The sequence below is a fragment of the Staurois parvus genome, unplaced genomic scaffold (assembly GCF_062004578.1).
Source record: "Staurois parvus isolate SC_StPar_1 unplaced genomic scaffold, SC_StPar_1.0 ptg000290l, whole genome shotgun sequence".
Taxonomy (NCBI): domain Eukaryota; kingdom Metazoa; phylum Chordata; class Amphibia; order Anura; family Ranidae; genus Staurois; species Staurois parvus.
The window spans coordinates 1,383,129-1,409,591 of record NW_028318086.1 but is presented as its reverse complement, the minus strand read 5'-3'; the positions used below and the strand labels follow the sequence as shown (position 1 = coordinate 1,409,591).

Sequence of the window (26,463 nt, the reverse complement as noted above, 5' to 3'; positions counted from 1 at the left end):
AGAAAAGAAGAAGAAGAATTCCAGTCCGTTATTATATTTTATATGAAAAAGTATTGCGGTTGCAACAATGTATCTATTTGTATCCGAATAAAACCATTTGTATCCAAAATGGATACAAATAGATACAATGTTGCAACCACAAGACTTTTTCATGTAAAATATAACAGTGGAGCTCTCTGCAAGGGACAGAAGTAATTATGGGGTTAAATGCCAGCCGTAGACAGGACGAAAATCAGCCGTTTTTTTTACTGTTGGTGGTAACGTCGGCCGATCAAACGACCGTTTTTTCTTTTTTTTTTTAAAAAAACCGGTTGGTTTTCGATCCGTCTATGGCCCCTATTAGCTTTACCTTACATACTTCTTAACTCTGCATTATTCACTACTGATCTTTGAACTCTGTGCTACACACTACTGAACTCTGCGTTACACACTACTGACTCTGCATTACTTACTACTGACCGCTGAACTCTGCATTACATACTACTAACCTCTGAACTCTGTTTCCTACTACTGACCTCTAAGCTCTACATTACATACTTCTGAACTCTGCATTCCATATTCCTGACTTCTGCACACTGCATTACTTGCTACTGACCTCTGAACTCTGTGTTACTTATTCCCGATCTCTCTGTTGCATACTACTGAACTTTGCGTTAGATACTACTGACCTCTGTACTCTGTATTGCTTATTCCTGACCTCTGAATTCTGCATTACTTACTACTGACTGCTGAACTCATTACCTACTTCTGAATGCTGCATTAATCACTACTGACCTTTGAACTCTGTGTTACATGCTACTGACCTCTAAACTCTACATTACATACTTCTGAATTTTGTGTTACATGCTGATGACCTCTGCACTCTGTATTGCTTATTTCTGACCTCTGCACTTTGCATTACTTACTACTGGCCTCTAACTCTACACTACATGCTGATGACCTCTGCACTCTGTATTGCTTATTCCTGACCTCTGCACTTTGCATTACTTACTACTGGCCACTAACTCTACACTACATGCTTCTGAACTCTGCATTACATACTACTGACCTCTGCACTCTGTATTGCTTTTTCCTGACCTCTGCACTCTGCAATACCTACTACTGACCTCTGAACTCTGTGTTACATACTACTGACCTCTAAACTCTACATTACATACGTCTGAATTTTGTGCTACATGCTGCTGACCTCTGCACTCTGTATTGCTTTTTCCTGACCTTTGCACTCTGCATTACCTACTACTGACCTCGGAACTCTGTATGGCTTTTTCCTGTTCTCTGCACTTTGTGTTACATACTACTGACCTCTAAACTGTACACTACATATTTATGAACTGTGAGTTACATACTGCTGACCTCTAAACTGTACACTACATATTTATGAACTGTGAGTTACATACTACTGACCTCTGTACTCTGTATGGCTTTTTCCTGACCTCTGCACTCTGCATTACCTACTACTGACCTGTGAACTCTGTGTTACATACTACTGACCTCTAAACTCTACACTACATATTTATGATCTGTGAGTTACATACTACTGACCTCTGCACTCTGTATGGCTTTTTCCTGACCTCTGCACTCTGCATTACCTACTACCGACCTCTGAACTCTGTGTTACATACTACTGACCTCTGAACTCTGTGTTACATACTACTGACCTCTAAACTCTACAGTACATATTTATGAACTGTGAGTTACATACTACTGACCTCTGAACTCTATACTACATATTTATGATCTGTGAGTTACATACTACTGACCTCTGAACTCTGTGTTACATACTACTGACCTCTAAACTCTACACTACATATTTATGAGCTGTGAGTTACATACTACTGACCTCTGAACTCTTTAAACCTCCCTTATTTTTAATGAGGCCTTGCTAGGATATGTCCTTTAAAAGTAAGCTGCAGCCTGGTGATGTTTGATCTGTTCCAAGTTCTTTATGTAGATCTCCACCTCTAGAGTGCTCCCCTACCCCTGGTGTAGCATGTGCCGGGTTCATAGTAGGTGATGGGTGGAGGTTTCTCTCAATCCTCCAATCTTGCAGTTTCCATTTTAAGTGACCTTATGTCCTTCGTTAAATCAAATTCACCAAGTGAACTGAACTGTCCACAATGGTGACCATTGTATTTAAATGCTCAATGCTGTCCTGGATTGGGGTAAGATCACTCCATGCAGCGGCATCCTTGCCAAGACCGCACCTGAGACCTCTGTTTTTATTCTTGTGATCACATCCGACAGGCTCTCCTTACTAGCTAATGTGCCTTAATGACGATGATTTTTTTATTGGCGTATGCAGCCGGAAAAATACATTTCATGCATTTTTAATATATATATAGCTGGGGGTGAGGGTGGTTTAGTTGGCAGAAATGCTGCTTTGCGGTGGGATGTCACCAGAGTGGCTCCATCGCTTGCAGGCTGCAGACTGGCCTAGGAAAGTAGGTAAAAGGTTGCAGATATATACTGTTCATGACATGTGTGAGCTGTGCCCCTTCCCTGTGCCTCGTCACAGAGATCCTTTTCATTCTTACACTCGGCCACAAGAATATTGACTCGCATGCTAATCCCGGGTTACATAAACTCAGCTGCCTAAATCTACTATTTGGATTAACATTTTAAGGAACCCATTCATCAAAACTTCAAAACTTCTAAAACACTAAATAAATAGATGGTCCTCCTACATAGATCCACATTCCTCTGCAGAGAATGTTTGTTTAGTATAGTCCTTGTCAACTTGTGAGCTCAAGGGGGCCTCAAATGCGGTCCCTGACATCACCAAAGAGCCGCACATAATGTTCAATATATGCAGTGGTGTCCCTAGGCAGGTGCGGGAGGTGTGCGCCGCACCGGGTGACACCTGTCACACAGGGTGACACTGGACCCGCTCCATGAAAAGGTACGTTTTAAAGCAAGCCGAAGATCTGCGGATTGAGCATAATGGATCGGTGTCCGATTCACTATGCTCTCCAATCCGCAGATTCGATCCATCTTGCGGGGATCGTTGGCTTGCTTTAAAACTTACCTTTTTGTGGAGCTCATGGATAGATCAGTTAACTCCGTATAGGTTGCAAGCTGACGATCCCCGCAGGATGGATTGGGGCAGCACAGTGGCTAAATGGTTAGCACTTCTGCCTGGCAGCACTAGGGACATTGGTTCAAATCCCAGCCATGGCACCTCCTGCCTGGAGTTTGCATGTTCTGCCTGTGTGGGTTTCCTCCAGGTACTCTGGTTTCCTCCCACACTCCAAAGACATGCTGGTAGGTTAATTGGCTCCTGTCTAAATTGTCGCTAGTATGTGTATGTATGAATGTGAGTTAGGGACCTTAGATTGTACACCCCTTGAGGGTTAGGGACCTTAGATTGTATACTCTTTGAGGGTTAGGGACTGATGTGAATGTACAATATATATGTAAATTGACGGCACTATATAAGTACCTGAAATAAATAAATCTGCAGATTGGGAAGCATAATGGATTGGACTCTGATCCATTATACTCAATCTGCAGATACAATCCATCCTGCGGGAGTCGGAGGTGTGACGCCAAGTGTTATCCGAAATAACAAATTATTTGAATTGACTTCTAATCTAAATTAAAACGAAATTGAAAACAAAATGAAATTCAAAAAAAATTTAAAATGTAATATGTTTCCTGCTGACTATTGCTGATTTCCTTCAAAGACTGTGTATATTAGTGTTAACATAATTTGATTTTCAAAAAGAACAGAATAGAAAAAAAACAGAATGAAATAGAATAGAATAAAAAATAATAGAATAGAATAGAAAAGAAAAGAAAAAAATAGCACAAAATAGAAAAAAATATAGCCGTCTTCCGAAATTCAAATTTAGAAAAGAATAAAACATAATAGAATGGAATAAAAGAGAACAGAATAGAAAAGAATAGATTAAAACAGAATAGAATACAAGAGAAAATAAAGAAATATAATAGAAAATAATAGAACAGAATAATAAAAGAATAGAAAAAGATAGAAAAAAATAGAATATCTTAGAATAGAATAAAAGAGAAAGAATATAGCCGTCTTCTGAAATTAAAATTTTGAATAGAATAGAACCAACTATTCTTCACAATGAATTTGGATCGATTTGATATGTTTGATTCAGATTGGATTTGATTAATTCAAATCTATTGGAAAAATTCAAATCCAGTAAAAAACAAATAAAACAAACCGGAAAAAAACAAACTAAACTAAATTAATTTTATTACAAATGCAACAAAATTAAAATGGTAACCTAATGAATTTATACCCAACAAAAGCAAATGTTTTCATTCTGCAACAGGAAGTCAGTGGAAATCCTTCCAAAGCTGTCACCAGAACAGGGGCGGACTGACACCTCATGGGGCCCCCGGGCAATAGGGGATCATGGGGCCCCTGTGTCCCTGCCCAAACTCAAAAAAGCCTATGAAAAAGGTACCAGGGGCATCTCATGGGGCCCCCTACTGACCCCGGGCCCTCAGGCAGTGCCTGAGTTTCCAAATGGTCAGTCCGCCCCTGCACCAGAATCACCAGAACTAATGCCTCCATTGGAAGTTTTTCCCCTCTATTCCTGTTTAGGTGACGACTCAATATTTGGAATTTTCATTCACTCTAGGCCAGTGGTCTCCAAACTGTTGCCCGGGGGTTGGATTTGGCCCACTGCTTGCCTATATCTGGCCCTTATATATATACTGCATATTGAAACACGTTCTTTATATATTACAAAATATATGAAAAATATTTTTAAAAATATATATTTTTTAAAATATATTCTTCAGATTTTTTTTAACATATAAAAAAGTCATTTTAACATGTATTCTTACATATATTTGTAAATGCATTCCAAAAATGTAGATTCATATTTTTAAAGACATGCAGTATATTTGAAATTTATTTTTAAAAATATTTTTCATATATTTTGTAATAAAAACGCATTTCAATATACAGTGTGTGTATATATATATATATATATATATATATATATATATAGATATATAGATAGATAGATAGAAATAGATTTTGAAATATATTGAATACGACCAAAATTGTAGTATTTCAAATATATGTCAATATATTTAGGAAGAATATTTTTAAAATATATTTAAAATATATTTTTCTTCCATATGGGATAACTGTCCAAAAAATACAATCCGTTGTAGGGTTACAACAATACAATATTCCCAAAAATCTCCGATCCGTTTCAGTCATTTCAATTCAAGATCTCCTTCAGGGGGCATGAAAACCAGAGGAATCAGAGGAACCAGTTGGACAGGTGATCTGTATAAAAGCAATCCTGAAAGCACTGGCTTTCTAAATAAAATTGCATGTTCCGATATTTGATGGTGTGAACAATCAAGTGGACCTGAGTGGTCACATGGACATCTCAAAGTATTGGCAGCAGAGGAGGAAGCCAGACCACCCTCCCATACCCTTCATTATCTGAGGGAATAGGGGAGATATAATCCAAGCCTCTAGGCAGCTGTCCATAAATGCCTCCCTCAACAGATCCACCACTCTGTCCAACGTCTCATGGATTCCCACCTCTATCAAACAAGCCAGCAAATGTTTGTCCTCCTATTGATCCCTGATATTGTTTTTGGAGTATCATGCACCCCATCCCTCTCCTATTCAGTTTCTTTACAATAAAATTTACACGATATTCCCTAGACTGAATAAGTAAGGATACGGTGCAAAGTGTAGAGTGAACTAATAAGAATGTAATGAGTTCAACAATAGAGTTCTTATAGTCCAATTTGGGTTTCCTGGGAAAGTCTTTCCTGGCCTCAGCACGCCCAGTGCAACACCTCTGGGAGATTGAAGTATCTCTAGGAGTAACAGATAAAGGACAAGAGAGGGCGCAATCTGAGTGTAGTAAAATTACATATATGTGAGTTGACAATTGTCTTTTCACCACAACAAATAACAGTTTAAAAACTTGCTCATCGGTACAGTTGTGCCTCTGATAGTGAAAGTCTCAGTTCAAAAGGAAACCAAAAATCCAGTGCAGGACCTGTACCAGGCTTGTAATCTGGATATACCTGTAGAACTGAGGAGACAACAGAAGGCCCTAAACTAAGTGCAGCAACAAGAGTAATGGTAAGTGTATATAAAATTGGCATCTGACATAGTTGAAGACAATATGGTGCCTATAGTAGAGTTCCAGGCCTTGTAGTAATACTACGGTACTGGAGGTGTGTATCCCAATCAAAAACTCAGCGGCCTTAGTGGTACAGGTAGGAAAGCCAGGGGACTGGTCATGGCGCAAAAAGTAAGAAGATGCAAACATGTCTAAATTGGGTTGGAAGTGACGTCGCACTTGGTGCGATGTCGGCGGGCATGGCTACGCGTTTTGAGGTCGCCCAGCCTCTTTGTCAAGCCGACTTTATATACACTTACTATTACTCTTATTGCTGTACTTCGTTTGCTGTCGCCTCGGTTTTACAGGTATATCCAGCTAACAAGCCTGGTGCAAATCCAGGTTGTGCCCTCTCCTGTCCTTTATGTTTCCCCTACACCAGGGGTGTCCAAGCTATGGCCCTCCAGCTGTTGAAGTACTACAAGTCCCATCATGCCTCTGCCTCTGGGTGTCTTGCCTGTGGATGTCAGAGTCTTGCAAGGCCTCATGGGACTTTCAGTTCCTCAACACCTGGAGGGCCATAGTTTGGACACCCCTGCCCTAGACTGAACCTGTGTTGTCGGAGTGCGTGGAGCTGTGTCTGTGATTGGCAACCTCTGTACCACCAAGGAAGACCTGGGTCATATTCTCAGCAGCCCCTCTGAGGGTGAGCTCTACACGGCCATACAGCACGGCAGGGATCCGAGCTAGGTAACTGCTTTACCAATCATTCCAAGACTCTTTTCTCTCCTGATTCTCCTCCTACCTATCGCATCGCTCCTTCAGCGTTACCTATAACTTTGCCTCCTCCTCTCCACTCCTTCTTTCTGTAGGTGTCCCTCAAGGTTCCGTCCTTGGACCCCTTCTCTTCTCCATCTACACCTCCTCCCTTGGTCACTTGATAAACTCCAACGGCTTTAAGTACCATTTCTATGCTGATGACACACAAATCTATCTTTCTACTCCTCACCTCACCCCTTCAGTCTCCTCTCGCATTACTAACTGTGAGGGACCGCCGAGCGGCACCACTAGCACTCCACTGGTCAGGCGTGCCCAGAGCGCGGAGTCTAAGCCCCAGGGTACTTGTTCACCAGGGCCCCTGATGGTGGGGATGGACTTGTAGTACCCCGAGACCAGGTCGCCTCTACTGAGCACACCTGTCGGTGGTAGTGGTGTTCGCCAGGGGCTCCAACCAGGGAGAGCCAGATGTGAGGAGGTCGGGTGACCCCGATGGGATGGATGGATGGATGGCGGAGCAAGTGCGTAGTCAGACAGGCCGAGTCGGTATTGTAGAGGACGGTAAGGTACAAGGGAGCAGGCAGAGAATCGTCGGGTCACACGCCAGGTCAGCAGCAGGAGGTCAGATCTAATAAGGGGCATCCAGGGAGAGAGGTCAGGCAAGCAAGGGTCTGGGCAGGAGAAATCAGCAAGGTCAAAGGCAATCCGGGTCAATAACTTACTAGGCACAGGTACAGGAACACAGGAAGCAGGTAAGACCAGAAGGCAACGAAATGACAGCTCAGGGACCTTTAAATATCCCGCCCTGCGCTGCCATTGGTGCCCAGCGGGCGGCCGCGGCTTCTACTGCGCATGCGCGAGCTCGAACGCCGCGGCCGGCCCGGACCTAGTGCCCGTGTACTAGGTGGAGCAGTGCGCCTGCGCCGGGACCATCGCGGCAGGGATCGAGGAGATCCCTGACATTGCCCCCCCCCTACGGGCAACCTCCGGATGCCCACCCGATCTCTCCACCATGGGTGATCACAAAGAAACCTCCGGACAAGCCTAGGTGCATGGACATTATGGGCTGGTTCCCACGAATTGTCCTCAGGGCCGTAGCCCTTCCACTTGATGAGAAATTGGGTCTGGCCCCCCCTTCGTCGGCACTTCAAGATTGCCTCCACCTCGAATTCTTCTTCCTCTTCAACTGTTACGGCCTCCGGGGGCCTGGATTCTCGTTCCGGGAAGGCATCAGGGACTACTGGTTTCAACAGGGACACGTGGAAGACAGGGTGGATCTTGAGTGTCTCGGGGAGAACAAGTTCATAGGCCACCTCATTGACCATCCGTTTGATGCAGAAAGGGCCTATAAATTTAGGTCCCAACTTTTTTGACGGGCAGAGCATCCTCAAGTTAGACGTAGCCAGCCAAACCTTCTCTCCGGGCTGCAAAACCAGATCCCCTCTGTGCTTCCTATTAAAAGCCCTCTTGTAGTCCTCTTGGGCTTGACGGATGGCTTCCTGTAGTTTCCTATTGTTGGAGGTGAAAAAGGTCAGTGCATCCTGTGTCGCTGGAATCGGGCATTCCGGGACCAAGTCCGGGAGGAAGACAGGATTAAACCCATAGTTGGCGAAGAACGGGGACTGCCCAGTTGCTGAATGGCAAGCGTTGTTGTACGCGAATTCTGCCAAAGGGAGGAGTGGCACCCAGTCGTCCTGAGAGAATGATGTGTAGCATCGAAGGTATTGCTCCAGGGTCTGATTGGTCCTTTCGGTCTGGCCATTGGTCTGAGGGTGAAATGCCGAGGAAAGGGACAGCTTGATATCCAGGGCTTTGCACAATGCCCTCCAAAACCGCGAGGTAAACTGCACCCCACGGTCCGAGACGATGTCTTCGGGAACCCCATGCAGTCTAACAATCTCTCGAATGAAGACTTGCGCCGTCTCGGCTGCTGATGGGGTTTTCCGTAAAGGGATGAAATGGGCCATCTTGGACAAGCGGTCCACGACCACGAGAATTGCCGTGTGGTTCAGTGAAGGTGGAAGCTCGACTATGAAGTCCATGGAGATTTTCTGCCAGGGTCGTTCAGGGATGGGCAATGGACGTAGCAGGCCCCACGCCTTATTCCTTGAAGGCTTGTTCCGCTGGCAGATGGCACAGGAGCCCACGTAGTTCTTACAATCCTTGGCCATGTCCGGCCACCAGAAGGAACGTCGGAGAAGTTCCAGGGTCTTGACCGGCCCAAAATGTCCAGCCAGGGGATGGTCATGGCAATGTCCCAAGACTAAGGTTCGGGCATCCTCCGGCACCACAATCCGGTCCTCCCTCCATAGGAGTCCCTCCTTGTTCTGGAGGGGAGCCCCATCGGAGGTGGACATTGCTGTGGACGCTCTCAGGATCTCGGAGTGAAGGTTTGTCTGAAGGGCCAAGAAATTTCCTGCAGGAAGAATAGTGTCGGGCACTGGAATCTCCTTGGTGTCCTCGTACATGCGTGACAACGCGTCAGGCTTCGTGTTTTTCGAGCCGGGCCTGTATGTGATGTGGAACTGGAACCTCGAGAAAAACAATGCCCATCTTGCTTGTCGTGGGCGTAGACGTTTGGCCGTCCTCAGATATTCCAGGTTCTTGTGGTCCGTGAATATCAGGATGGGGTGGGAGGCACCTTCCAGCAGGTACCTCCATTCTTCTAAAGCGGTTTTGATAGCCAGTAGCTCGCGATCCCCAATGTCGTAGTTCCTCTCCGCAGGGGTAAGTTTCCGTGAAAAGAATGCTACTGGGTGAAGTAATTCCTTGGCGCCCTTCCGCTGGGAAAGGATGGAGCCAACCGCGTTTTCAGATGCATCTACTTCTAAGATGTAGGGCAGGGAGGCGTCGGGATGACCCAGAATGGGTGCCGAGGTAAATAACCTTTTTAGTGCTTCAAAAGCTACCTGTGCCTCGGGCGTCCATCTGAATCGCGTCCCAAGCTTGGTTAACTGAGTGATGGGGGAGACCAGACCCGAGAAGTTCTTGATGAACTTCCGGTAAAAATTTGCGAACCCAATAAAACGTTGGACACTTTTCCTGTCCGTGGGTTCAGGCCAATCTAGGATCGCTGAGACCTTCTGAGGGTCCATTGCGACCCCCGTGGTGGAGATGATCAGACCCAGAAATGTAACGCTAGCCTGTTCAAAGCAGCATTTCTCTGCTTTAGCGTACAACCCGTGCTGCCGCAACCGCCCCAACACCTTTGATACATGTACCCTGTGCTCCCCCAGGGAGGATGAAAAAATCAAAATGTCGTCTAAGTAGACGATGACAAAGATGTCCAGGAAGTCCCTAAAGATGTCGTTCACAAAGTGTTGGAAGGTGGCTGGCGCATTGCACAACCCGAAAGGCATGACCAGGTACTCAAAATGGCCGAAACGGGTGCAGAAGGCCGTTTTCCACTCATCCCCCTCCCTTATGCGAACCAAATTGTAGGCTCCCCTTAAGTCCAACTTGGTAAACACTACTGCAGCTTTTAGGCTCTGGAATAATTCAGGTACCAGTGGTAATGGGTAACGATTTTTAATGGTGACCCTATTCAGCTCCCGATAGTCAATGCATGGCCTCAAAGTCTTGTCCTTCTTTTCTACAAAGAAGATCCCTGCACCTGCTGGGGAAGTGGAGGAACGGATGAATCCCTTTCGGAGGCTATCCTCAATATAGTCCTTCAGGGCCCCTAATTCTAGCTCAGAAAGGGGAAAAATTCGCCCGAACGGAATTTCCGAACCGGGCAACAGATCAATAGGACAGTCATATGGGCGGTGGGGGGGTAGAGCATCTGCTCCCCGTTCACTGAACACATCAAGAAACTCATGGTAGGCTGCAGGAATCACTTGTTTTAGGCTGTCATCCCCTTCAGAGCACAGGAGGACCCGGGGGACCTCCGGGCCCGAAGTTCGACACAGTTCCCGACAATATGGGGAAGGGAATGAGACAACCCCAGTCTCCCAGTCAATTTGGGGGTTATGGGCCCGCAACCAAGGGAGCCCCAGAATGACTGGGAAAAGGGGTGATGCAATAGCATCCAGGCGGAGGAGTTCCCGGTGCTGACCGGCAATGGAAGTCACAATGGAAGGGGTCTCCTGGTTAACCACCCCTGACTTTATCCGGGAACCATCAGCCAAAAAGATGTGAAACCCCTTCTCCTTTGGGCGGAGGGGAATACCCTGCTGGTGAGCAAAATTGATATCCACAAAACAGCTGCATGCCCCCGAATCAACTATGGCCGTCACCTCCACGGTCCTTTCTGAAAGCTGAAAGGAGAGGGGAACAACTAAGTACTGGGACGGGTTCATATTGCCAACAGATAAAGAAGATGAGGTGAACTTACTCAGTTTCTGCGGGCAGGAACGCACCATGTGACCAGCTTCGCCGCAGTACAGACACAGATTCTGGGAGCGTCTGCGCTGGCGTTCCTCAGGCGATAGTTTAGGCCGAGCCAGGCCTAGCTGCATGGGTTCGGGAGCATCTTCAAACGGCAGGTTCTGGGTGCTTGGCCTAGTATGTTGACTGGATCCCTGAAAAGACCCCCAGGGATTTCCGCGACCCTGACCAGACTTCTCCAATCTGCGCTCCCGTAGTCTACGGTCAATTTTGATGGTGAGTGCAATTAGGTCTTCTAATGTCTCGGGCACCTCCACCCGGGCGAGCTCGTCTTTCAGAGCCTCTGATAGGCCCATACGAAACTGGTGCAAAAGTGCGAACTCGTTCCAACGAGTGTCACCCATCCAGCGCCTAAAGTCAGAGGCGTATTCCTCAGCCGCCCGCCGACCTTGTCGGAGTGCGTATAATGTGGCCTCGGCCGAGGCTGCCCGTTGTGGGTCATCATATAAGATGGCCATAGCGTTAAAGAAGCTGTCGACCGTAACCAGGTGAGGGTCATTGTTTCCCCTTAGTCGGTGGGCCCAGTCTTGGGGTTCACCCTGCAACAGGGAGACAACAAACCCCACTTTCACTGATTCCGTCAAAAAGGTCCGTGGCTGCAGTTCAAAATAGAGCAGACAGGAGTCACGGAATGACCGAAAGCGTGTGCGATCCCCATGGAAGCGCTAGGGTAAGGGTACTCGGGGTTCCGCCATAGGGAGTGATGTGGGAGGCCCAGGAGCCGGCTCATGGACTGCTGCGACCGGTGGTGCAGGAGCCGGGGCCTGTGAAACAGGAACAGATATGGTGCAGGCCTGAAACCGATTCTCGATCTGCAGACATCTGTCCTGTAATGTGTTTACGGCTTGCGTCAGGGTAGCCAGGTGCCTGCAAACCTCGTCCAACGGGGAGAGTCCTCCTCGAGGCTCAGTCATGGCCTTCTGGTACTGTGAGGGACCGCCGAGCGGCACCACTAGCACTCCACTGGTCAGGCGTGCCCAGAGCGCGGAGTCTAAGCCCCAGGGTACTTGTTCACCAGGGCCCCTGATGGTGGGGATGGACTTGTAGTACCCCGAGACCAGGTCGCCTCTACTGAGCACACCTGTCGGTGGTAGTGGTGTTCGCCAGGGGCTCCAACCAGGGAGAGCCAGATGTGAGGAGGTCGGGTGACCCCGATGGGATGGATGGATGGATGGCGGAGCAAGTGCGTAGTCAGACAGGCCGAGTCGGTATTGTAGAGGACGGTAAGGTACAAGGGAGCAGGCAGAGAATCGTCGGGTCACACGCCAGGTCAGCAGCAGGAGGTCAGATCTAATAAGGGGCATCCAGGGAGAGAGGTCAGGCAAGCAAGGGTCTGGGCAGGAGAAATCAGCAAGGTCAAAGGCAATCCGGGTCAATAACTTACTAGGCACAGGTACAGGAACACAGGAAGCAGGTAAGACCAGAAGGCAACGAAATGACAGCTCAGGGACCTTTAAATATCCCGCCCTGCGCTGCCATTGGTGCCCAGCGGGCGGCCGCGGCTTCTACTGCGCATGCGCGAGCTCGAACGCCGCGGCCGGCCCGGACCTAGTGCCCGTGTACTAGGTGGAGCAGTGCGCCTGCGCCGGGACCATCGCGGATGTCCCTCCACTTCCTCAAACTCAATCTTTCCAAAACTGAGCTCTTTGTATTCCCTCCAGCCTGCGCCCCCTCCCCTGACTTCTCCATCAAGATCAATAATACAATCATCAGTCCCTCCCCTCATGCCAGGGTACTAGGTGTAATCCTGGACTCCCATCTGTCCTTTCAGCTCCAAATCCAATCGCTATCCAAATCTTGTAGACTTCACCTCCGCAACATCTCCAAGATACGCCCGTTCCTAACCTCGGAAACCACTAAGCAACGTATTCCCTCCCGGGTTATCTCTCACCTTGACTATTGTAACTCCCTCCTCATTGGCCGACCTCATCGCAGGCTATCCCCTCTTCAGTCTATCATGAATGCTGCTGCCAGACTCATCCACCTTACTAACCGTTCTGTATCTGCCACCCCTCTCTGCCAATCCCTCCACTGGCGTCCACTCAGTGTCCTCCACCCTTCTCTGCCAATCCCTCCACTGGTCTCCACTCAGTGTCCTCCACCCCTCTCTGCCAATCCCTCCACTGGCCTCCACTCAGTGTCCTCCACCCCTCTCTACCAATCCCTCCACTGCCTTCCCATTGCCCAACGGATACAATTCAAAACATTAACAATAACATATAAAGCCATTTATAAATCTGCCCCAAATTACATCACCAATCTTGTCTCCAAATATCACCCAAACCGTACTCTCCGCTCCTTGCACGACCTCCTGCTCTCTAGCTCCCTTGTCTCCTCCTCCCATGCTCATCTCAAGGACTTCTCCAGAGCTTCCCCCATCCTCTGGAACTCTCTACCCCAATTTATCAGACTATTGCCTACTCTGCTCACTTTTAAGCGATCTCTGAAAACCTATTTCTTCAGGGAAGCCTATCCTGCCCTCAGCTAATAATGGAATCTTCTACTCTTCCAACCAGTCCATCCCCCACAGTTACTACCTTTTGTACCACTAGCCCCTCCCTCCTAGATTGTAAGCTCCAAGGAGCAGGGCCCTCCTATCCCTCTTGTATTGAACTGTATTGTTGCTGTATTGTCTCCCGTTATATTGTAAAGTGCTGAGCAAACTGTTGGCGCTATATACATCCTGTATAATAATAATAATTTGTCAGGTTAATCACTTTGCTTAGTTGTGTATTTAGTTGTTTGGTTGGAGTTGCCCTCTACTACCAGCAGTCAAGAAATAAAAAAAAAACAAGAACCCATAGTACGTTTATCCCTGATATGTGCGTATTACTGTGATGGATGACATACTCGGGAAGGGAAGATGTCACCATTATATAAAACTCGCCAGCGTATCGCCGTGTGACATTGACAAATAGAACTTATTAATGCAGAAAGGGCGACGCTGTAAAGGATTCTGGGCAAATTTATGGACCCAGCAGGATGTCCAAGATATTAAAAAAAGTTTGCTCAGCATAAAGCTGTCAAAGTGTTATAGGGAGAGGTGCCAGCGAGGAGAACCAAAAAGGTGCCTCTAGCTTACACATGTCTTTTTGTCACTATAATTCACCGAAGACACAGCATCGGAGTTTTCGTTTTTCTCTTTTCCTCGGCGTCTGATTTAGACCAAAAATTTAGGGGTGTGGGTGACAGTTACATAGTTACATAGTTAGTCTGGCTGAAAAAAGACAAAAGTCCATCCAGTTCAACCATAGAAAAAAAAAAAGTTATAATCCTACACCCACAGTTGATCCGGTGGAAGGCAAAAAACCCAGCAAAGCATGATCCAATTTGCTCCTGCAGGGAAAAAAATTCCTTCCTGATCCCCCGAGAGGCAATCGGATATTCCCAGTGATAGAGCACTCATGGGCATTCTAAGGCCTCATGCACACAGGCAGGGGCGGACTGACCATTCGGGTACTCAGGCAGTGCCCGAGGGTCTGGGGTCAGTAGGGGGCCCCATGAGATGCCCCTGGTACCTTTTCATAGGCTTTTTTGGGTGTGGTTTGAGTGTGGGCGAGGACACAGGGGCCCCATTATCCCCTATTGCCCGGGGGCCCCATGAGTTGCCAGTCCACCCCTGCACACAGGGCGTTTGCCCAGCTCTCCTAAAAGCCTTTCCTCCAGCAGAAACAAATGTATGATGCGTGCTAACGCGTCTAGATGCGTTTAGGCACGTAATGCTTTTGGGCGTTAATTCATTTCATAATAATTTCTTCTGGCCATTGAAATTAATGAATGCTTAAGCGCTTGATGCTCCCAGTATTCATGTGCATTCAGTTGCATTTACATGCATCAAGCGCTTTTTCTACCAAAACACTGCTGCTTCTAGATAGCAGTGGGGTATTTTTCTGCTTCTAAATTTCTATGTGTGAATAGACACATAGGCTAACATGGGGGGGGGGTGATTAGAGGCAGAAAAAAATGCCAGATGCCCCTAAAAGCAGTGATTTTAATGCTCAGTGTGCATGAGGCCTAAATGATAATAGTCAAAACATTTTTGGGCTCTGTCACACTAGTGGCGGTGGGTCAGTAAACCCAAGTGGCTGAGCCGCAGTGGTAACACCCACCAGAATCAGGACCGGATCTAGCCTATTTGATCTGGGAGTGCAGTAAAAAAAGTCAAGGGGCATCATTTTGTGTGTCACTGACAGCCTGTCACACAGTGTCACCAACTGGGAAACACTATTATCTATTAGGTTGCTGTTAGATTAGGGTGAATAAGCAGAACTTGTGTTCCCTTATATCAGATGTTCCTAGCATAGTCCCCCTTTACATTAGGAGGCCTCATCAAAGTCCCTCTTTACATCATAACTACTCAGCAGAGTCCCGTTTTACATCAGGTTCCCATCAGAGTGCCCCATTACATCAGTGTCCCCATCAGAGTGCCCCCTTACATAAGTGTCCCCATCAGAGTGCCCACTTACATCAGTGTCCCCATCAGAGTACTCTCTTTCATCAGTGTCCCCATCAGAGTGCCCCCTTACATCAGTGTTCCCATCAGAGTGCCCCCTTACATCAGTGTCCCCATCAGAGTGCCCCCTTACATCAGTGTCCCCATCAGAGTACTCTCTTGCATCAGTGTCCCCATCAGAGTACTTTCTTGCATCAGTGTCCCCATCAGAGTACTCCCTTACATCAGTGTCCCTAATAGAGTCCCCCCTTACATCAGTTGTCCCCAGCACAGTACCCCTTTACATATGATCAGTTATACCCATCTGAGTGCCCTAATACATCAGATATCCCCATCAGAGTGTCCGCTGATATCAGTATCCCTAATAGAGTACCCCCTTACATCAATTGTCCCTTTACATATGATCAATAATCCCCATAAGAGTGCCCCCTTACATCAGGTCAGGTGTCCCTATCAGAGTGCCCCCTTACATCAGGTGTCCCCATCAGAGTGCCCCTTTACATCAGGTGTCCCCATCAGAGTGTCCCCTGACATCAGTATCCCTAAAAGAGTTCCCCCTTACATCAATTGTCCTAACAGAGTGTCCCTTTACATATGATCAATAATCCCCATCAGAGTGCCCCCTTACATCAGATGTCCCCATCAGAGTGCCCCCTTACATCAGGTGTCCCCATCAGAGTGCCCCCTTACATCAGGTGTCCCCATCAGAGTGCCCCTTTACATCAGGTGTCCCCATCAGAGTATCCCTTTACCTATGATCAATTATCCACAACTGAGTGCCCCAATATATCAGGTATTTCCATCAGAGTGTCCCCTTACATCAGGTGTCCCATCAGAGTGCCCGCCTTACATGGATTGTCCCCATCAGAGTGTCTCCTTACCAGGGGCGGACTGACAACTCATGGGGCCCCCAGGCAATAGGGGATCATGGGGCCCCTGTGTCCTTGCCCAAACTCAAAAAAGCCTATGAAAAAGGTACCCCTACTGACCCTGGGCCCTCGGGCAGTGCCTGAGTTTCCAAATGGTCAGTCCGCCCCTGCTCCTTACATCATCTGTCTTCATCAGACTGGCTCTCGGATCAGTGCATGCACTCTCAGAGAGCTGGGGGGGGAGTTAATATTTGGAGAAATAAAAAAAACAGTCTTGTATTTCTGTTTTTTTAAACTTTATTTATAAAAGCTTACAAAATCAAGAACAGAAAAAAAGACAAAAAAAAAGGAAACGAAAGAAAAAGAGAACCCAAGGTAGTCATAATACCCAATTCCCACAACCGGTGGAACACAAGAATCTCTATATTTAGCCCATCGACCTTCAAGGTTTTTTTTTTTGAATGAGGAACATCTTGTATCAGATCTGTAGATTTTTAATAGCGGAATTTTCTGGGTTCTGAAAACAAAGTAACTTTGAAGGGGCGAAGCTCTCCGGTGTGAAGGGGATCTGACGGACGCCAGGGCTCGCTGCGCAGACAATGAACAGGCTGTACAGGTAGGACAGTGGCCATTATAGCTGCTTGAAAATAGGAATTCTTCTTTTTGGACGGAGTGTCTCATTAATCTTTCAAACCTGTTCTGCTTTTTCCAGGTCAGGAAAAGTAAAGGAGGAAAAAAATCTACTATCAGGGGAAGGAGAAGACCCAAAGAGCATAATCCCACTTTGTCTCCCTGCTACATTTAATCAGCCTTCTGTCATACTTTACATCAGCTGTAATCAAACTGATTAAAATCACATTCCCTATTCTCATTCACATAATGGCAAAAAATGTTTAGCGGGGGTTTAAGTGTATTTCAGCAGCATGGCAAAATCATTTCCAGATCATGTCATTCTCTAAAAATAATTGGAAAAAATAATGTTTTGAACGAACAGCTGGCTGGAGGAGTAATATCCCCGGTGTCACTGGACCCCCTAGGGCCACAACTCTTAACCTTAGTGAGACCACTAGTGAGCCTGGAAAATTCTTTCAAAACCTTCCACACCACAACAGAGAAAAAAAAATATGCTCATACATGGGCCACAGGGGAGAATGGCCCTCAAAAATCGTTGGTATCAGTAGGATAGTGGACTCAGGAGACAGTAGTCCCCCAAATCCTTGCTGTCATTGGGATCATGGCCACCAAGAAAGAAAAGCTCCCTAAATTATTGTTATCATTGGGATTGTGAACCCCAAGAAAAATAGTCCTTCACATCATTTGTGTTGATGGGATAGTGGCTTCCAGAAGACAGTAGTCTCCAAATCATTGGTGTCAGCAAGATAGTGGCCACCAAGAAAGAATAGTTACCCGAATCATTAGTGTCAGTAGGACAGTGGCCCCTAGTAGACAGTAGTCCCCCAAATCATTGATGTCAGTGTGATAGTGGCCACCAGGGAAGAATAGCCCCCAAATCATTGGTGTCAGTGGGATAGTGGCCCCCAGGGGAGAAGAGCCCTCAAATTATTGTTGTTCACTGGGATAGTGGCTACTAGGGAAGAGTAGCTCCTCAAACCATTGGTGTCAGTGAGAGTGTGGCCACAAGCAGAGAGTAGCCCCCCAAATCATGTTAGTGGGATAGCGAACCCAAGCAAAAAATAGTTATTCAAATCATTGGTGTTGGTGGAATACTGCCTGCAGGAGAGAGTAGCCCCCAAACCATTGGTGTCAGTGGAATCGTGGCCACCAAGGAAGAATAGCTCCCCAAATGATTGGTTTTATTAGGATACTGAACCCCCAGGAAAAAATACTAGTTCAAATCACTGGTGTTGGAAGGACAGTGGCCACCAGGGAAGAACGGCTCCCCAAATCATTGGTGTCATTGGGATAGTGGCTACCAGGAAAGAATAGCTTCCCAAATCATTGGGGTCATGGGATAGTGGTCCATAGGGAAGAAAAGTCCTCAAATTATGGTTGCCAGCAGGATATTGGCTAGTAGGGAAGAGTAGCTCCCCAAACCATTGGTGGGAGTGTGGCCACAAGGAGAAAGTAGGCCCCAAATCATTGGTGTAAATGGGATTGTGAAGCTAAGGAAAAAATAGTTCTTCAAATCATTGTTTGTGGAGTACTGGCTGTCAGGAGAGAGTAGCCTCCCAAACCATTGGTGTCAGTGGAATAGTGGCCACGAGGAAAGAATAGCTCCCCAAATTATTGATATAATTGAACCCCAGGAAAAATAGTCCTTCAATTCAATGGTGTCGGTGGGATCGTGCCCTCCAGAAGAAAGCAGTCCTCCAAATCAATGGTATCAGTAAGATAGTGGTTACAAAGGAATCATAGCTCCCCAAATGATTTGTTTCATTGGAATAGTGAACCCCAGAAAAAAATAGTATTTTAAATCATTGGTGTTGGTGGGACAGTGGCCATCAGGGAAGAACAGCTCACCAAATCATTGGTGTCAGTGGGATAGTAGTCACCAGGGAAGAACAGCAGTTGGGCCTTTTCAGTTTAAACCTTGTAACAGTGCTAGACCCTGCCTCAGTGTGAGGGAAAAGACAGACAGGATTGTCATTATGGCTCCATTCACACTTGTTCGACTTGCCGCCGTCCCGAAAAAAGAAAAAAAAAACAAAGGCTCCGCTCCCGACGCTGGCACCCACCCTCTGACTGTTCCACTGGTTTGAAAGTTCTTAAATATGTAAGGGTCAGGGCCACCCGGTGACATCACCCATGTGACCACGCCCCCATGTGACATCATCAACCAGGGCATGCTGGGTCATTGATGTCACACAGAGTGGGGGCACATACATGATGGCCCCGCCCCTTACATATTTAAGAACTGTCAAACCAGCGGAGCAGTCAGACGGCGGGAGCCAGCATCGGATGTGGAGCCTTTGTGATCTACTTTGGGGGACATTCTTTTATTTTTCACACCCCCACATGTTGAGGGCATGTGGCCTGGTATGGTTCAGGAGGGGGGGGGCGCTTGCTCGTTCCCCCCCTTTCCTGACCTGCTGGGCTGCATACTCAGAAAAGGGTCTGGATTTTGGTGGGGACCCCATGCCATTTTTTTTTTAATTTTGGCATGGGGGTTCCTCTCAAAATCCAAACCAGATCCAAAGGTCTTGGCATGAATGGAGGGGGGGGGGGGGGGATCCCATGCCATTTTTTAAATAATTTTTTAATTGCCGGAATTTTTTTTTCTTTACATTCAGCTGACAGCTGATGACTAAAAACAGATGAAAAAACAGATGTAAACGTATGAAAAACGGATTTAAACATATGAAAAAATGGATGTAAACGGATGAAAAAAACTGATTTAAAGTATGAAAAAACGGATGTAAACTCACCCTTTATTTCTTTGAAAAAACGTGACTGAACTGATGAAAAAAAACCGGAACGCCCGTTTGAAAGGACCCTTACAGTTGGTTTTCTTCAAAAGCAGCTACAAGCTGATTAGAAAAGCTTGTCTCCTGCTAGCATTCTGTGGAGAAGGACATGATCGGGACCAGGGGCGGGCTGACCATTTGGAAACTCGGGCACTGCCCGAGGGCCCTGGGTCAGTAGGGGGCCCCATGAAATGCCCCTGGTACCTTTTTCATAGGCTTTTTTGAGTTTGGGCAAGGCCACAGGGGTCCCATGATCCCTTATTGCCTGGGGGCCCCATGAGTTGTCAGTCCGCCCCTGATCGGGAGCTCACACAGAGGTCCCATACAGCGATCGGTGTTTCGCTGTTTCCTCCCAGGGAGTGCGCACAATCCAAAATGGTGGGCGCCATTTATGAACGGCAACCCACCCTGCACTGCCACCGTCCGGTCGTTTATATACAGCGGCTGGACGGGAAGTGGCTAAAGTGGTAGTAAACCCTTACATATACCCAGTGAAGTGACTGGTGATACACAGAGATGATACAAATCCTCCTTTATACCTTGTACCTGTTTATCTACATCTGTCTTTCTCTACATCCATTCAAAGTGCAAAATTTACACAGAATCTCCCAACTCTGAAAAGTAGGAGGCAAGGAGCTGAAGTTACATCAGTGAGGAGAGTTTTCTGAAAGCTGATTGGAGGGAAGGGACATCCCCCCATGACCCAGCACATGGGAAAAGAGCTGAGGCTGTCAATCTGCTGGAGCTCCCTCCCCTGTCACCATTTTTCTCTTGGTGTCAGGAAAATTTGTCAGAAGTGACTCATGTGGATATCATAGGAACGAAGCAGCAGACAGAAATGACACTTAGTGCTCTGGATTGAGACAAATACACACTACAGAGGGATATGCATTGTTCATATTTCATGTCTGAGGTTTACAAGCAGTAGGCTTTAAAGTTAAAAAGAAAAAGGATTTTCGGGACAACATTCATCCAGACACCGGAGTCTGTACTGTCAGAATGCCGATCCTAGGATTGCCAGCTTCGCTCACATTAGTTTTAGACACTTGTCCATCTTCCTGCAAGACGTCCAGACGAATGTCTTTCTGGGCAATCCTCCTGACATGTTCATTCCAGAGCCGAACAAGATGAGGGATTAGAGTCTAATTTTATCAGCGGTGCGGGGATGAGCAATGCGCCTTTAATCCTTTTCAGAGAGGTGAAGCTCCATAATGGTGTTTTGGGGGTTATCGGAGGGCAGAGAAGATGGCTAGTGATATCTCTCTATTATCCTGATTGAAATGAAATATAATTTAATGTTCTTGACTACTCAATGATTCTATCTAAACAGAGGTTTATAAATCTCTCTCTTCCCATCAGCGATGTTTGGCGTAGCGCTGCATTCATCGGATTACGGTCACAGCCAGCTGTATATGTGCAGTTGTGCATTGCATGTAGTTTTTGCAGAAATATAGCTTTTTTTTTTTTTTGACTGCTCATGTTGACGTTGATAATGGTGAGTATATTGTGGCAATGGCTAGTAATGTTAACTGTGGCTTTGGTTGGTATAGTAACTGTTAAAATGGGCAATACATTAACTGTGGCACTGGCCAGTAAAGTAAATGTGGCAATTGACAATTATTTAACTGTGGAAAGACTAGTACAATTGTGGCAATGATGGTATATTAATAGTGGCAATAGCTGGCACAATACCAGTGGCAATAATAGTACATTACCTGTAGCAATGGCAAATTCATCATAGCAATTGTTGTGGAAATGACCAGTATACATAGTGGCAATGATGATGTATTCAATGAGGCAACAGCTAGTGCATTAACTGGGGCAATGGCTGACATATTAACTGTGGCAATGGCCAGTACAGTAACTGTGACAATGAGTAATTAAATATCTGTATCAATGGCTAGTCCAGTAACTGTGGCAATGATGGTATATTGATTGTAGCAATAGCTGTCAAAATTTCTGTGGCAATGATGGTACATTACCTGTAACAATATCCAGTGTATGAATTGTAGTGATTGCTGTACATTAACTGTGGTAATCACCAGTACATTAACTGTGGCAGTGATGGCATATTTAGTGGGGCAATAGCTAGTAAATTAACAGTGGCAATGATGGTATATTCAATGGAGCAATGGCTAACACATTAACTGTGGCAATGTCCAGTACATTAAATGTTGCACTGGCTAGTACATTAACTGGGACAATGGCTGGTATATTAACTGTGGCAATGGCTAGTACACTAACTGTGGCAATGGCTGGTATATTAAACGTGGCAATGGCTAGTATATTAACTGTGGCAATGGCTAGTATATTAACTGTAGCAATGTCCAGTAAATTAATTGCTGCACTGGCTAGTACATTAACTGTGACAATGGCTAGTATATTAACTGTGACAATGGCTAGTATATTAAACGTGGCAATGACTAGTACATTAACTGTGACAATGGCTAGTATATTAACTGTGACAATGGCTAGTACAATAACTGTGGCAATGGCTAGCATATTAACTGTGGCAATGGCTAGTGCATTAACTGTGGCAATGGCTAGTATATTAACTGTGACAATGGCTAGTATATTAAACGTGGCAATGACTAGTACATTTACTGTGACAACGGCTAGTATATTAAACGTGGCAATGACTAGTATATTAACTGTGACAATGGCTAGTATATTAAACGTGGCAATGGCTGGTATATTAAATGTGACAATGGCTGGTGCATTAACTGTGGCAATGGCTAGTATATTAACTGTGACAATGGCTAGTATATTAAACGTGGCAAAAACTAGTACATTTACTGTGACAATGGCTAGTATATTAACTGTGACAACGGCTAGTACAGTAACTGTGACAATGGCTAGTATATTAAACGTGGCAATGGCTGGTATATTAAATGTGGCAATGGCTGGTACATTAACTGTGGCAATGGCTGGTGCATTAACTATGGCAATGATAGTAGATTACAGTAGCTACGTTCAGCACATTACCTGTGGCAATTGAGGTATATTAATTGAAGCAAAGTCCAGGGACATCTGGCATTTTTGTTTATGCCTCTAAATGCAGCCCTAGATTATTGGGTATAACGTTGGTAACGTACTGTTAACTGTGTAAAGTCACGTTAAAAACGTGAGTTTTCAGCTTTTTTTAGCGTTTTTGCATTAGCGTTTAGCCACGTTTGCATTTTTTAGTGTTTTTTTTTTAACCAAAACAATTTTTTTTTGGTAAAAAAAAATCCAAAAATGCTGGTTTCCAGCGTTTTACCACATTTGCGCTTTTTTAGCAAAACTAGGGGCACTTGCCCATCACTCAAAGTAGCGCAGTGCCAGGTAAAACCTTTCCGGAGGGCAAGTGGTTAATTGAACAAGCTGAAGTTAGAAGCTGATTGGCTACCATGCACAGCTTGACCAAATTTTGCATTCTCCAGTTTTAGTAAATCAACCATATAAACATATTTGCACCCTTTTTGCACAATTTATACAGGTATGTGTCTATGCATGTCTTTATTCCTATATCATGTAAAGTGTGGGAGGAACATTCAAAAAAGATGTCTCCCTGGCCCAGTGACACGTGCTCTACTCACTTATTTTCCTGTTGTCACAGAGGGATAAAAGGAGAGTGGAATGGAATAAAACAATAAATTGATTTTACTATGGAGTATGACTCTCATCCAGTGCATATTCATTGAATTCAATGCAGCATATATGTGGGGATCTCTATAAAGTAAGTTTACAAATATTTATTTATTTCAGGTACTTATATAGCGCTGTCAATTTACGCAGCACTTTACATATATATTGTACATTCACATCAGTCCCTAACCCTCAAGGGGCATACAGTCTAAGGTCCCTAACTCACACACATACTAGGGCCAATTTAGACAGGAGCCAATTCACCTACCAGCATGTCTTTGGAGTGTGGGAGGAAACCCACGCAGGCACAGGGAGAACATGCAAACACCAGGCTGGTGGTGCCATGGCTGGTATTTGAACCAATGACCTGAGTACTGCCAGGCAGAAGTGCTAGCCATTTAGCCACTGTGCTGGATCAGATTTATAGGAGTAGGCTTGAAATTTTTTTAAACATTTCCATGTACTGACTGTTCTGCAAAGTGGAATCTTATTGGTCGCCATGACTTACCATTTACAGCACTTCATGCGAAGTCTCTGCACTGGACAGTTCTGAAAAATTCAGCTCACACAATCCATACTTACAAATTCAATACAAAAAGCGCTCTGAGCATCTTTTCAATGTAAGGTTAACAGTTCACCCCCCTCACAGTGGAATAAAGACGTTTTTTATCTTTGATGGATTCTTTACAATTCCTTACAACCAAAGAAGAAAAGATCTATTTACTATCGTGAAGAATTTTCGGCCTATCCTACGACATACCGTCTTCCTCCCTCCCGGTTAGAATAGAACAAGCAATGCATACATCTCTTTCATAGATCTCTTAATTTTGAAAATTGAGACTTTGAGATTCATTTAAAGTACAAATAGCCGCAATGTATTTTTTTTTCAGTCTTGGATGGAATAGAATCAGCAGTTTTTTTCCTGTTTGACATTTTCCTTCTCTTCTTGTCCAGGAGACACAACAGGAAATGGCAGGCAGTGGAAGTGTGGAAGTGTGGGCATTCCAGGCAATGTACATTGCTAGCAGCTAAGGAAAGTTGGGGTGGGTGACAAAGGACAGGAAACTAGGGGCACTTACCCATCACTAAGGGGGCAACACTCACATCACTTGCCAGGGTGGCTCCGTTCTGCTAGTCCCAGCCATTCGCTGACACATTGTGAGCAAGAAGCCATGGGTGGCACCAGTGAGAGTATGATAGACAACACCCTTGACCAAATAGAGTGTGGCTGCCTCTGCTCACAACATAACAAGAGAAAGATGAGCTGAATTGGCCAGCAAGAGTTAGGTGAATGTGTGGCATTTCCTTTGGGGGGAGTAACCTGGGTCTCCCTTCTGACCCAATAGAGTCTGGCCTCAGTACAGGAGGGTTGCCTGTTCCTTACTATTGATGATCTTGATTAAGCCACAGACTGTAGTGCCCACAACTAACAGATCAAAGCCATAAAGAAGAGGGAACCCAATCCCGTAAAACAGGTTGGAGATGTTTTATGTCATACACTTATAAAGTGATCATTGTTCTTCAGATGGCTAGCGTTTCCAAGACTTTCTATTTATTCATGTTGCTCCTCACCCACCTCCACTGTTTACACCCACCATGGATGTACCAAAACATGTCTTGCAAAGTCATCAAATAGCTTTTATTTCTGTTACCTGGGCTCTACCAACTGAGAGATTGCTTTTAGCTAACCAAACCTTTGTCAATACCTGACCATCACACCCATGTGAGCTTGTTGGACATATCATTTTAGAACCGTGGGTATTATAATGCCTTGCCTTTGCAGTTATAACAGCCACCACTCTTCTGGAAAGACTTTCCACAAGACTTTGGAGGGTATCTGTAGAAATTTATGTCCATTCAGCCAAAAGAGAGTTTGTGAAGTCCTGTACTGATGCTAGATGAGGAGACCTGGCTCACAATTGGCATTCCAATTCATCCTAAAGGTGTTCAATAGGGTTGAGGTCATGGCTCTGTGCAAACCACTCAAGTTCCTTCACACCAAACTGGTCAAACCATGTCTTTATGGATTGGCTTTGTACACAGGAGCATAGTCATTTTGAAACATTAAAAAAGGTCTTCCCAAAACTATTACCACAAGGATGGAAGAGCACAATTGTCCAAAATGTCTTTGTATGCTGTAGTATTAACAGTACTCTTCACTAGAAACACCGGAACTCAATGATTTTGAGGAATATCCACATATTTTTTGGGCATATAGGTAGGTATGATGGTCAGGTGTTTCCTTTGTCCATATAGTATATGTACAGTACAATGTAATGTTTAACACGACTTTTTCTTTTGAGCCATAACAAAGCTGTAGTATTCATAACAAAAATAAAAGGTTAGATACCCTGCTTAGATGCAGTTTGAGATGTAATGTGAACATTCTGTAATGGCCTGATGATAACTGTTGACACCTACCTGCCCCACGGTAACCACCACAAACATACAGCTTTCCTTCCACTGAACCTGCACTGCTTGAATTGCTTCTAAGGGAGAGCAGAGGATAGGGCATCGGGGGACCATCTCTCCAGAAATCCGCATCTACATTGTAAATTTCCACTGCGTCAAGACATTTACGGGCCTGTCCTTTGTCTGGACCATCACAACCGATGCCACCTGCAAGAACAAGAAACGAGTGAGTTGAATGCTAAGAATGGTCAGGCTCAGCTTCATCTTAGAAGGTATCATTTAAAAATGCATGGATGGTTAGTTGAAATGTTTTCCACCAGTTCCATACAGGGAAGAAACCATACAAGACTGGCAACATGCCTGGTACTTTCAAAATGTTTTGAATATATGTGTGGACTATGGATGCCCAAGGTCCCTGTGTTGAGGGAGCACTCACT

The 26,463-nt window shown here is 45.5% G+C and overlaps 1 protein-coding gene across 2 annotated transcripts in view; it reads right to left on the bottom strand.

The window, feature by feature from the left end:
* Positions 1–26,463, bottom strand: part of KBTBD12 (kelch repeat and BTB domain containing 12) — a 142,488-nt gene that overhangs the window by 47,377 nt on the left and 68,648 nt on the right. For both annotated transcript variants that reach the window (XM_089682456.1, XM_089682457.1), the window contains exon 5: positions 26,036–26,233. In XM_089682456.1, the coding sequence (XP_089538582.1) occupies positions 26,036–26,233 (198 nt within the window). The remainder of the gene's footprint in view (positions 1–26,035; positions 26,234–26,463) is intronic.